This window comes from Salmo salar, chromosome 20 (assembly GCF_965601325.2).
Source record: "Salmo salar chromosome 20, fSalSal1, whole genome shotgun sequence".
Lineage (NCBI taxonomy): Eukaryota > Metazoa > Chordata > Actinopteri > Salmoniformes > Salmonidae > Salmo > Salmo salar.
Genome location: NC_138310.1, coordinates 3,788,290 through 3,799,899, shown reverse-complemented (window position 1 = coordinate 3,799,899; position 11,610 = coordinate 3,788,290). Strand labels below are relative to the sequence as shown.

Here is an 11,610-nt window from a genome sequence, read left to right as displayed (position 1 = left end):
GCACAGGCAGGGCCCGGAGTCCGGACTATGCGTTGCGTTTAGGCCAATCACAGTACGTCTAGCTCTACAGTTAGCACTTGTGATTGGCCTAAGGTTCTGTCAATCCCTCACTTTACTGCCCAATGACCCGAATTTGTCTTTCTAGAATGTTCTTTTCATGAACAAGGTCCACTCCTACTCGAATTGTCACGTTTTGCTGATAAAGCTACATTGTGTCTTTAAGATTAAAAAATACATATATATAAATGACCTATATTTCAGACACTTTTGTGTTAGTTTTCCCTGAGTTATATATCACTCTAGAGAAAGAGATAATAGGCCTCGTCGAGCAGTGCGGTGACAGCGGTATGAACTGTCCACCAAGCAGAAACCCTGCTGCACCTTTAAGGAGGTAAGTGTTGGGTGTGGTTTGAAGTTTCCGGATAAACGCGCGCGAGTAAACAGGCAGGTAGCCAAATGGCTGAACAATTATAGCATGTGGCAGTTCCATGGAGAAGAAAAAATATTGAATTATAGTGGCTCGTAATTCCTATATCAGTTACTCTAACCAGTGTTATGTAAAGTAGGTGTAGAGGTGTGTTGTGTCACCGCATGCACAACAGGTAGTCAGACAGAGGTTGACAAGCAAAGCATTTGTCTAACCATAAATCAGGGTATATATGCTATACAGTAGGAGGAATAATTATGAATGCCTTCGCAGTTGCAATTTTTCTTCAGGTCATGCATCAGACCGGTGAGTGTCCACTTGTGACATGTTTATGAAACATAATCCATAGTTTTTTAGCCTATACAGTGAAATTAGTTATATATTAGGTCTGACGTTTTGATCTATGTAGGCATACTGTTCACTTCTATAGGCTATTTGTTGAATCGTGTCTCTTGTCTTAAATTATCTCGCTCATTGTTTTTATGAAAGTTGCCGCAAATGGGCGCTCAGATGAAACTACTGTAGCTGGAACTGTGGGAGAGAATATTATACTTCCGTGTTGGAACACTGAGACCAATGTGACCCCCTCATTCACGCGATGGATGAAGAATGGACAGTTTACCATTGAACTTAATCATTCCATTGTAATTCCAATATCCTCAAGTGAAGGGCACCTGACTATACTGTACAATCAAAGTTTGTACATCAACGGAATAAATCTATCAGATGAGGGGACCTATCTCTGTGATTCTTTACCCCATGACAACAAAACTCAAACAAGTCTCACATTGCAAATAGTCAGTAAGTATCTGTGTTTTATCATAACAATGTGTTTTTGATGTCCTTCATATAATGACTTGCAGATACTGAACTGGTATCTTGGTCAATTGCCCTGTAAATTGCCCTAGAAATGATTTTGAACAATTATTGCCCTAAAACTGGTTATTCCGGATGATTTGGTGCTGGGGCTGGTTTCATAGCACATGCTGTAGTAGCCTATGTGTCTTGTAGGCATTTGAATGATCATGATCAGAGGGGTACTGCAGTGTACCTTGACCATTATGTAGTATATGATGGATGGATGGAATGGGACTGTATAATTCTTTACAAACGTGTATGTTATGGAATCAGTCCACATTGCTCAATAATGAAAGATTGGTGCCTTGGGTTGTAACAAGGCTTGATTGTTGTAAACTGTGAGGACTGTTTTCAAGTGGAAAGTGTCTGCCTTCTTTGGCAACACTATAGTAAAGTATCTCATGTTTACTTCTTGCAGGTGGTCCTGACAATAGCATCATAGACATCCAGCCAGCCACGCCTCTTTCCAACGGAACCCTCTTTGTTGTCAGGGGTTCCACGGTGTCATTCAACTGCTCCAGCTTGTCCTACCCCTCCCAGAACCTGTCCTGGGGGTTTCAGGGTGTGGCGTCCAGTAACGACTCTCTGGCGGTGGGCAGTGGGTCATGGCTGGACTTCAGGGTAGAGGATGTTCAGCCCACAGCTCAGGGGAACTACAGCTGCAGAGCCCAGAACTCAATCTCCCAGAAGGCTGCTGGCTGGAGCACAGAGCTGCTTGTATACTGTAGGTGACTATAAGGGAAACAGACTTAATGGTCTCTGATAGTGGTTGCTCGGGGCTTAGTGACAATTTGAATATCGGTATATATCCTAAGCTCCTAATAGATACCTATCAGATACAGTGGCCAGTGGTGCTTGTTCAAATGACTTGTGTACCTATCTTATTGTTGTGTACTAACCCAAATACCTCATCAATTCTATACTGTAAAGAGCATCCATCTTGCTCCTTTAGATTCCCCAGAGAGGCACCCAGAGTGTCTGTGGAATGCAGGGAAGGATCCGTCCCATGTCCAGTTCAGCTGTAGCTGGTTTGGAGGCTACCCCTCTCCCATGTTATTCTGGGGGGAGAAGCATCAGGAGTCAGGGAGCCAGGGGAAGCAGGTGTTTGTTTTTGGGGGGGGGGGGGGTTAAAACACAATTTAATTGGATACCATGCTTTTAGTCTGTGTGTGTGTGTGTGTGTGTTATCCTCAATTATTTCCTTTGTGGTTCTCTTAGGTGGCTGGACAACTGATGGAGTCGGAGGAGACAGATAATCTGGTGGTGAATCTGAACAGGTCGTTGTTGTTCGATGGGCAGATGCTGAAGTGTAATGGGCATCACCCTACGATCAGTCCAGGAGAGGAGAAGTTCTGCTCCTTCACCCTGAGTAAGTGAGAGATGACTGCAAACGTAGGCTGCGTCCTGAATGGAACACTTCCCTATATGGTGCACTACTTTTGAACAGGACCCATAGGTAAATAAGTGTACTTACTATATAGGCAATAGGGTACCATTTGGGACGCACACCCAGCCAACATCTGATATGCCTTTTGTTTGTATTCAGCTTTCTAGTTTATGTATTGCAACTGTACATAGATGCCCCGAACCGTGTCAATATCAGTTCTGCATTCAGTTGTATAACTGACTAGGTATCCCCCTTCCCTTTCAGTTGTACAACTGACTAGGTATCCCCCATTCTGTTGTACAACTGACTAGGTATCCCCCTTCCCTTTCAGTTGTACAACTGACTAGGTATCCCCCTTTCCTTTCTGTTGTACAACTGACTAGGTATCCCCCTTTCAGTTGTACAACTGACTAGGTATCCCCCTTTCCTTTCTGTTGTACAACTGACTAGGTATCCCCCTTTCCTTTCAGTTGTATAACTGACTAGGTATCCCCCTTTCCTTTCAGTTGTACAACTGACTAGGTATCCCCCTTTCCTTTCAGTTGTACAACTGACTAGGTATCCCCCTTTCTGTTGTACAACTGACTAGGTATCCCCCTTCCCTTTCAGTTGTACAACTGACTAGGTATCCCCCTTCCCTTTCAGTTGTACAACTGACTAGGTATCCCCCTTCCCTTTCAGTTGTACAACTGACTAGGTATCCCCCTTTCCTTTCAGTTGTACAACTGACTAGGTATCCCCCTTTCCTTTCTGTTGTACAACTGACTAGGTATCCCCCTTTCCTTTCTGTTGTACAACTGACTAGGTATCCCCCTTTCTGTTGTACAACTGACTAGGTATCCCCCTTTCAGTTGTACAACTGACTAGGTATCCCCCTTTCAGTTGTACAACTGACTAGGTATCCCCCTTTCAGTTGTACAACTGACTAGGTATCCCCCTTTCAGTTGTACAACTGACTAGGTATCCCCCTTTCAGTTGTACAACTGACTAGGTATCCCCCTTTCAGTTGTACAACTGACTAGGTATCCCCCTTTCCTTTCAGTTGTACAACTGACTAGGTATCCCCCTTTCCTTTCAGTTGTATAACTGACTAGGTATCCCCCTTTCAGTTGTATAACTGACTAGGTATCCCCCTTTCCTTTCAGTTGTACAACTGACTAGGTATCCCCCTTTCCTTTCAGTTGTATAACTGACTAGGTATCCCCCTTTCCTTTCAGTTGTACAACTGACTAGGTATCCCCCTTTCCTTTCAGTTGTACAACTGACTAGGTATCCCCCTTTCCTTTCAGTTGTACAACTGACTAGGTATCCCCCTTTCCTTTCAGTTGTACAACTGACTAGGTATCCCCCTTTCCTTTCTGTTGTACAACTGACTAGGTATCCCCCTTTCCTTTCTGTTGTACAACTGACTAGGTATCCCCCTTTCCTTTCTGTTGTACAACTGACTAGGTATCCCCCTTTCCTTTCTGTTGTACAACTGACTAGGTATCCCCCTTTCTGTTGTACAACTGACTAGGTATCCCCCTTTCTGTTGTACAACTGACTAGGTATCCCCCTTTCCTTTCAGTTGTACAACTGACTAGGTATCCCCCTTTCCTTTCAGTTGTACAACTGACTAGGTATCCCCCTTTCCTTTCAGTTGTACAACTGACTAGGTATCCCCCTTTCCTTTCAGTTGTACAACTGACTAGGTATCCCCCTTTCCTTTCAGTTGTACAACTGACTAGGTATCCCCCTTTCAGTTGTATAACTGACTAGGTATCCCCCTTTCAGTTGTATAACTGACTAGGTATCCCCCTTTCCTTTCAGTTGTACAACTGACTAGGTATCCCCTTTCAGTTCAGGGTGCTTTATTGGGACACCCTACCATTGGCCAATTTATTGATACGACGATGTTGGGTAATTAATAAAAGAGACATCTCATCTGTCTCTTATTTACTTTCAGCTTTAAACGAACTGAATGGTTTCCACAACTGTACAAAGCTCATAGAATATTAGTAATGTGTGAAACACCCAGTGGCTGTGGCACACCTGGTCTGATTCCAAAAGAAACCTGCAAAGGAGGGAGCTGTCTTTGTGATTCCAGAAAGGCGAGATATTTTAAAGTCATTTATCAGCGTTTCTGAGCACCAGGCAAGATGACTCAAACAATGAGGAAGAACAAAAATAATGTGTTACCTACACCACTTACCAGGCTATACTTTTCCCATGTCACACCCAACGCAGTTTGTGTGATTGTGTGCATACCTGTATAGAAGGATATCTAGCTAGATGTGTATCTATCACTAACCCAGTCTAAACCCCTGTCTCCCTCCTCATCCCCTAGAGTCCCCCTATCCTGAAGGGGAACCACTAGTCACAGCGGTAGAAGGCACCAACGTGACATTAACGTGTACAGAGTCCAGCTCCCTGCCTCCAGCCCTCACCAGCTGGCAGAGGACAGCCCAGCAGGATGACGTGGTCTCCAGCCCTAAGTACGTCCTGTCAGAGCAGGGTCCCACCTTCACCCTCACTATAGTCAACATCACCAAGCAGGACGAGGGCCTCTACTTCTGCAGGAGCGAGAACCCACTGATGGTCCGCGAGTTGGAGATCTATTTAACAGTTAAAGGTTAGTTCAGAGAGGTGTGTGTTTACAGACTGGATATCTCTGCAGACTCCATCTGGTCCTTGTGATAATCTATGTTGATGATCATACAGGTGCAGAAAGGTAGCAAGGCAACACCTTCCCTGGAATGTCGCTAAACCTGTTGCCCCTCCCTGTTAGCTTCTAACAAGACTTCTTAGACTATTGTACACTCATTTATCTTTAGTGACTTAACTTTTTTTACTTAATCAATCATGTCTAATGTTGTTTTGTTTCCACAGCCACCTCTCAATACACTGGAGCAATCATAGGGATATTCCTAGCTATTTTGATAGTAGGATCTGGGATTGTTATTGCTAAAACAATATACTCCAACCGTGACCGAATATGCCTGGGTAAGATCTTTTTCCCATGCATTATAATGTCCCTTTTGTTGATAGGTCTTCAATTTTGTAACTGCCTGTGCCATATCAGATTAGCTGCCTTTGTTATTTTCACTGGGGGGGGGGCATAACTAAAAAGAATAGTTATGCCCCCCTTAAAACCGAAGTTGTACCCCTGGTTATTTTTGTATAATTTCATGAAAGGGATAATGGATAATATGACCCCCATCACCTAAGATAATATAAGATATACTTTGATGATAACTGACTTGTGAAGTTACTGAATTGCTAAAAGATATATGCAAATACTAACTACCTACTTTGAAATCTAAATGTACGTTTTTTTTATTACAGGTAATGGATTTGATCAAATGGAGGAGAGAGGAGATGTGTTGAGTCTGGTAGAATCAGACGAAGAGGTGTTTCATGAAGCTATACCCAGACTGCCACCTCTGCCTCTGACCAACGGACACAACACTACACTTGTGGAGATACACACAATACCATCCAGTAAGGAATGATTTTCTGCTTCCAAGTTGTAGGGGGGGGGGGGATTTCCCACTTGGGTATTGGCTGTATATTTAGTTATTTTCAAAATGTGTAGTTGATATTAAATGTGACACTATTAATAATGTTGCAATGTTGTATTTGTACATGTATCCGTAATATACAGTGGGTAGAACTGTAACTGGGCGGCAGGTAGCCTAGCGGTTAAGAGCTCTGGGTTCGAATCCCAGAGCCGACTAGGTGAAAAATCTGTCTGTGCCCTTGAGCAAGGAACTTAACCCTAATTGCTCATAAAAGTCGCTCTGGATAAGAATCTGCTAAATTACTAAAATGTAACTGTTCTGTTGCTGTTTTGTATTGACCTTATACTGTAGATGCAACTATAACCCAAATCTGTAACCAATCTCTTTCAGTTGACCATGAAGATGCAGAAATTCTTGAACATCCATTACAGCTAGAAGATCGAGATATAGATGAACTTGTCACATTTTAGGTGTTGTAAGACTTTTAGAAAACTTTTTTTGTGTGTGTGTAATGATTGGTGTTTGGTTTGTACAGTATGTAGATACTGTATATAGGTTTGCTTTTTTACCATCCATTTGACCTTTGTTTTGTTTTAGCTTCAGGCTTATTAAGTGATACTTAACATGGTTATTTCAATGAATTGTTGCCATTTGCCATATTAAATTACATATTTGACAATAATATAACATTTTGTATTACTCAAACACAAAATTAAACCTGTTTTTTTTTTTTTAAAGCAAAGGCAGGGATGTAGTTCTCTCTTTTGTTTTTATTAATGAACAATATATATAATTTACAAATTGGAATGTGTAGGCTTATCAGGGCCTAATTTAAAAAAATATATAAAAAAATAGGATTTCGATAGGATTAAATCCATAGAAATAGAACGGACGAATCAGTAGGTAGGTTCCGTTGACCCAGGTTTATTAGACAAGCAATGTTTAAAAAATGTAATTAAATAATTGCAACATGTTTAATGGAAAGGCAGCTATAGAAGAACTGTTCTAGATTGACAACATTTGTATTCGTTCAACGGGAGTATTTTTCTTTTTATCAAACTTTAACACGACAAATGATTGAAGCTGTGTTTTTCCGAATAAATGATGATTGACGATTCATTTTTGAAGATACGCGGGGCACGTGACGTCATCACGTAACTATAAAGCTCTACTCCACATTGTTTTTAAATGTATTTATATTTAACCTTTATTTAACTAGGCAAGTAAGTTAATAACAAATTGTTGTTTACAATGAAGTCCTACCCCGGCCAAACCAATAGTGCGTCGCCCTATGGGGCTCCCAATCACGGCCGGATGTAATACAGCCTGGATGTAACTAAATGCTTACTGTTTGCAAAATCGTTCTTTTTTTTTTTTTTACAATAAAAATGTTTCTTTACAGGACGAAGATTGTCCTGATTTTCGAAAAACGCCTTGCTTTTCTGGTTGGCTGGCAAGTTTCACTATCCGATTACTTGATATGTACATGAGCGCAGACCGTGGCGATGCGTTGGCACTAGTCCCAGAAATATGTGAGTCAGTTATTGCGTTGTGGCTTGCGCGGGAAACACGAAACAGATAGGTGGGAGGACATACAGGCTGTCGCCAATTTATTAATGCGTAATTTACCTACGTGGGTAATGGAAACACTTCAGCCACTACAATTTCATTCCACACCAGGTTTTTGTGTAAACATGTTTGGGGTGTGAGTGACACAAGACGATATAACGCACCCTAGCAGGCAATTGTCGCATTTATTTTCTATGCGAACTTTCTAAATGTCGACAACAACAAAAAATCACTGAATAAATTCATGGCAACATAGCAAGTGATTTGAATGGGGGAAATTGTTCTATTGATTACGTTTCTATGCATTTAATCCTGTCCGATATCCGAAATCCAGATAGAACTCTTTAAAAATGTTTCACTGTAGATCAAACAAATCAGGGACGAATCCATTTTACGTAATAGAAAACAAGAGCACATGTGGCAAGGTAGCAAATCAGGAAATCTGTACTGTACTAGGAAATCAGATGAATTCTTCTCCTTTTACTCAAAAACACGCAATAAAACAAGTAGGCTATTTTACATCATTTAGCGATCTAAAGACACGATGGGTGCTCCGTTTTCCTCGGAATGGCATTTAAACATGGGATTATTGACTGGAAGGCATTGTTAGATAACCAGGAAGTCAGTTAAGAACAAATTCTTATTTACAATGACGGGCTACCAGAAGGCAAAATGCCTCCTGTGGGGACGGGAGCTGGGATTAAAATAAAAATATAGGACAAAACACACGTCACGACAAGAGAGACCTAAAACAACAACATAGCATGACATGAACACACAGCATGGTAGCAACACAACATGGTAGATATTGGAACTGAGATCCGCCCACCTTCAATCCCAGTTCGCCTGATCTATGAGACACGGGATAGTGTGGGTGGTCGCAAATGGTGTAAAGTACTTCTGTGAAAGTACTACTTAAGTCGTTTTTTGGGGGGTATCTGTACTTTACTTGACTATATTGTTGACAATTTTACTTCTACATTCCTAATGAAAATAATGTACTTTTTATTCCATACATTTTCCCTGACACCCTAAAAATACTCGTAACATTTGGAATGGTTTGCAGGACAGGAAAATGGTCCGTTCACGCACTTATCAAGAGAACATCTCTGGTCATCTCCACTGCCTCTGATCTGGCAGACTCACTAAACACACATGCTTCATTTGTAAATTATGTCAGAGTGTTTGAGTGTGCCCCTGGCTAACCGTGAATTAAAAATACAAGAAAATACTGCCGACTGGTTTGCTTAATATAAGGAATTTGAAATTATTTATACTTTTACTTTTGATGCTTAAGTATATTTTAGCAATTACATTTACATACATACAGAAATGTACACATACTTTTAGACTTACTCAAGAAGTATTTTACTGGGTGACTTTAACTTTTACTTGAGTCGTTTTCTATTAAAGGTATCTTTACTTTTACTCAAGTATGACAATTGTGTACCTTTTCCACCACTGGTGGTCACCTGGCTGCTTCAGTATGGTATGTATGTATGTATGTATGTATGGACTTTGCAGACGGGCCTGTAAATATTCCTTCCTTTCTTCCTTCCATTCTCCATTGCTTCCTTCCTCTCCTCCTTCCTGATTTGAAAGAATTGATTATGTTCATCAGCACCTCTGGAGTTTTTTTTTGTTTAGTTTACTGTCAATAATGCTTAATTGTCTATATAGAGTCAACAAGGTTGATATTTCCCCGGAGAGCAACAGACAGGACAAGAGCCTGAACTGTGATCAGACAGTGTGGGGTCTGACGTTTGGACCCCGTCCATCAAAGACACCAACACCTGGAGATAAAGCAGCCTCCAATGAGAGAGAATCATCCAGACTGCTTCTGGCCACTGGACAAAGGAGTCATCAAGATATGGGATGTTACAACTGGTGGGACATATTGCTGTGTGTGTTATGGAGTCAAGGCTAATGTTTCATTTGATGATAGCACTTTTCATTTAATCCTTATTTTGAATAGATTATCATATAATTGTGTAAAAATTGATAACTAAATATTTATGAATGTTCCTTCAAGCTGTGTTTATTTCACTCCTAACCGAAGCTCACCCTGCTATCTTCCTCTGGAGATAACACCTTAAGGATATGGCATTTAACCCAGAAGGTCAGCCATTTTTATATCTAAAAAATATATATTAATCCAAAGAGCTTTTCTCTCTTTTTTTTTCAATTGTCTATCTAAATTCATGGATATTTTTTATTGCACATGGAAATAATCTTAAACTGCTCTATACTTACCTGCTTCTCTGCCTTCCATAAGTGAAAAATAGCCACGTCATCACTTGCAACAAGAACTGGATCAGCCACTGTTCTCACTGGCCACAAGGACTGGGTCAGCCACTGGCCACAAGGACTGGATCAGCAACTGTTCTCACTGGACACAAGGACTGGGTCAGCCACTGGCCACAAGGACTGGATCAGCAACTGTTCTCACTGGCCACAAGGACTGGGTCAGCCACTGGCCACAAGGACTGGATCAGCAACTGTTCTCACTGGCCACAAGGACTGGGTCAGCCACTGGCCACAAGGACTGGGTCTGCCGCTGGCCACAAGGACTGGATCAGCAACTGTTCTCACTGGCCACAAGGACTGGGTCAGCCACTGGCCACAAGGACTGGATCAGCAACTGTTCTCACTGGCCACAAGGACTGGGTCAGCCACTGGCCACAAGGACTGGATCAGCAACTGTTCTCACTGGCCACAAGGACTGGGTCAGCCACTGGCCACAAGGACTGGGTCTGCCGCTGGCCACAAGGACTGGATCAGCAACTGTTCTCACTGGCCACAAGGACTGGGTCAGCCACTGGCCACAAGGACTGGATCAGCAACTGTTCTCACTGGCCACAAGGACTGGGTCAGCCACTGGCCACAAGGACTGGATCAGCAACTGTTCTCACTGGCCACAAGGACTGGATCAGCCACTGGCCACAAGGACTGGATCAGCCATTGTCCTCACTGGCCACAAGGACTGGATCAGCCATTGTCCTCACTGGCCACAAGGACTGGATCAGCCATTGTCCTCACTGGCCACAAGGACTGGATCAGCCGCTGTCCTCACTGGCCACAAGGACTGGGTCAGCCGCTGTCCTCACTTGCCACAAGGACCGGGTCTGCCGCTGTCCTCACTAGCCACAAGGACTGGGTCTGCCGCTGTCCTCACTAGCCACAAGGACTGGGTCAGCCACTGTCCTCACTAGCCACAAGGACTGGGTCAGCTGCTGTCCTCACTAGCCACAAGGACTGGGTCAGCTGCTGTCCTCACTGGCCACAAGGATTGGGTCAGCTGCTGTCGTGTATCATCAGACTGCAGCATGGTGGCATCCTGGTTTGACAAATTTAGACCCCATGACTCAACATGCCGGACTGCTCCAAAGCAAGGAAAAATGTGTCAGTTTGGGAATAATGAGAGAATACTTATTGGCCTCCATTTTAAATGAATTTGAGTTGTTTGGAAGTATTGATTAATGATAGCACAGTCAAGGGAGGAGAGAATATTTATTTATTTTAACAGCCACTAGGCAAGTCAGTTAAGAACAAATTCTTATTTACAATGACGGCCTACACCGGACAACGCTGGGCCAATTGTGCACCGCCCTATGGGACTCCCAATCATGACCGGATGTGATGCAGCCTGGATTATTGGCATCCATTTGAAATGTATGAGTTATTTGGAAGTATTGAATAACTAATGATAGCAGTCAAGGGAGGAAAGCTTATTATTTGCCTCCATTTGGAAAGCATAACAAAATCGTGGAAATATTGTATGACAGAAGTGACGGGACTTTCTAGGGCCCTGAGGTGATGCATCTTTAACTCTAACTTCAGAGTATATCAGAATGAATCTAACAATGGTT

General features: G+C 42.4%; 1 protein-coding gene across 2 annotated transcripts; it reads left to right on the top strand.

Annotated features, from left to right (window-relative positions):
• Positions 1–135: 135 nt before the first annotated feature.
• vsig10 (V-set and immunoglobulin domain containing 10) lies at positions 136–8,972 on the top strand. 2 transcript variants are annotated; one of them, XM_014160029.3, is made up of 9 exons: positions 136–391; positions 917–1,228; positions 1,704–2,009; positions 2,238–2,386; positions 2,504–2,654; positions 4,999–5,283; positions 5,541–5,654; positions 5,997–6,152; positions 6,563–8,972. In XM_014160029.3, exons 2-9 carry the CDS (start codon positions 1,030–1,032, stop codon positions 6,640–6,642), a joined length of 1,440 nt encoding a protein of 479 aa, XP_014015504.1. In that variant the 5' UTR covers positions 136–391; positions 917–1,029; the 3' UTR covers positions 6,643–8,972. The 2 variants fall into 2 exon arrangements, with proteins under 2 accessions (XP_014015504.1, XP_014015503.1); XM_014160028.3 differs by lacking the exon at positions 136–391 and adding an exon at positions 411–733.
• The last annotated feature ends 2,638 nt before the right edge of the window (positions 8,973–11,610 follow it).

Excerpts from the sequence above, each read along its gene's own strand:
- vsig10 (XM_014160028.3), top strand. The coding sequence starts at position 685 with ATGAATGCCTTCGCAGTTGCAATTTTTCTTCAGGTCATGCATCAGACC. Across the intron at positions 1,229-1,703 it reads TCTCACATTGCAAATAGTCA|GTGGTCCTGACAATAGCATC; the intron begins GTAAGTATCTGT and ends TACTTCTTGCAG. Across the intron at positions 5,284-5,540 it reads GATCTATTTAACAGTTAAAG|CCACCTCTCAATACACTGGA; the intron begins GTTAGTTCAGAG and ends TTGTTTCCACAG.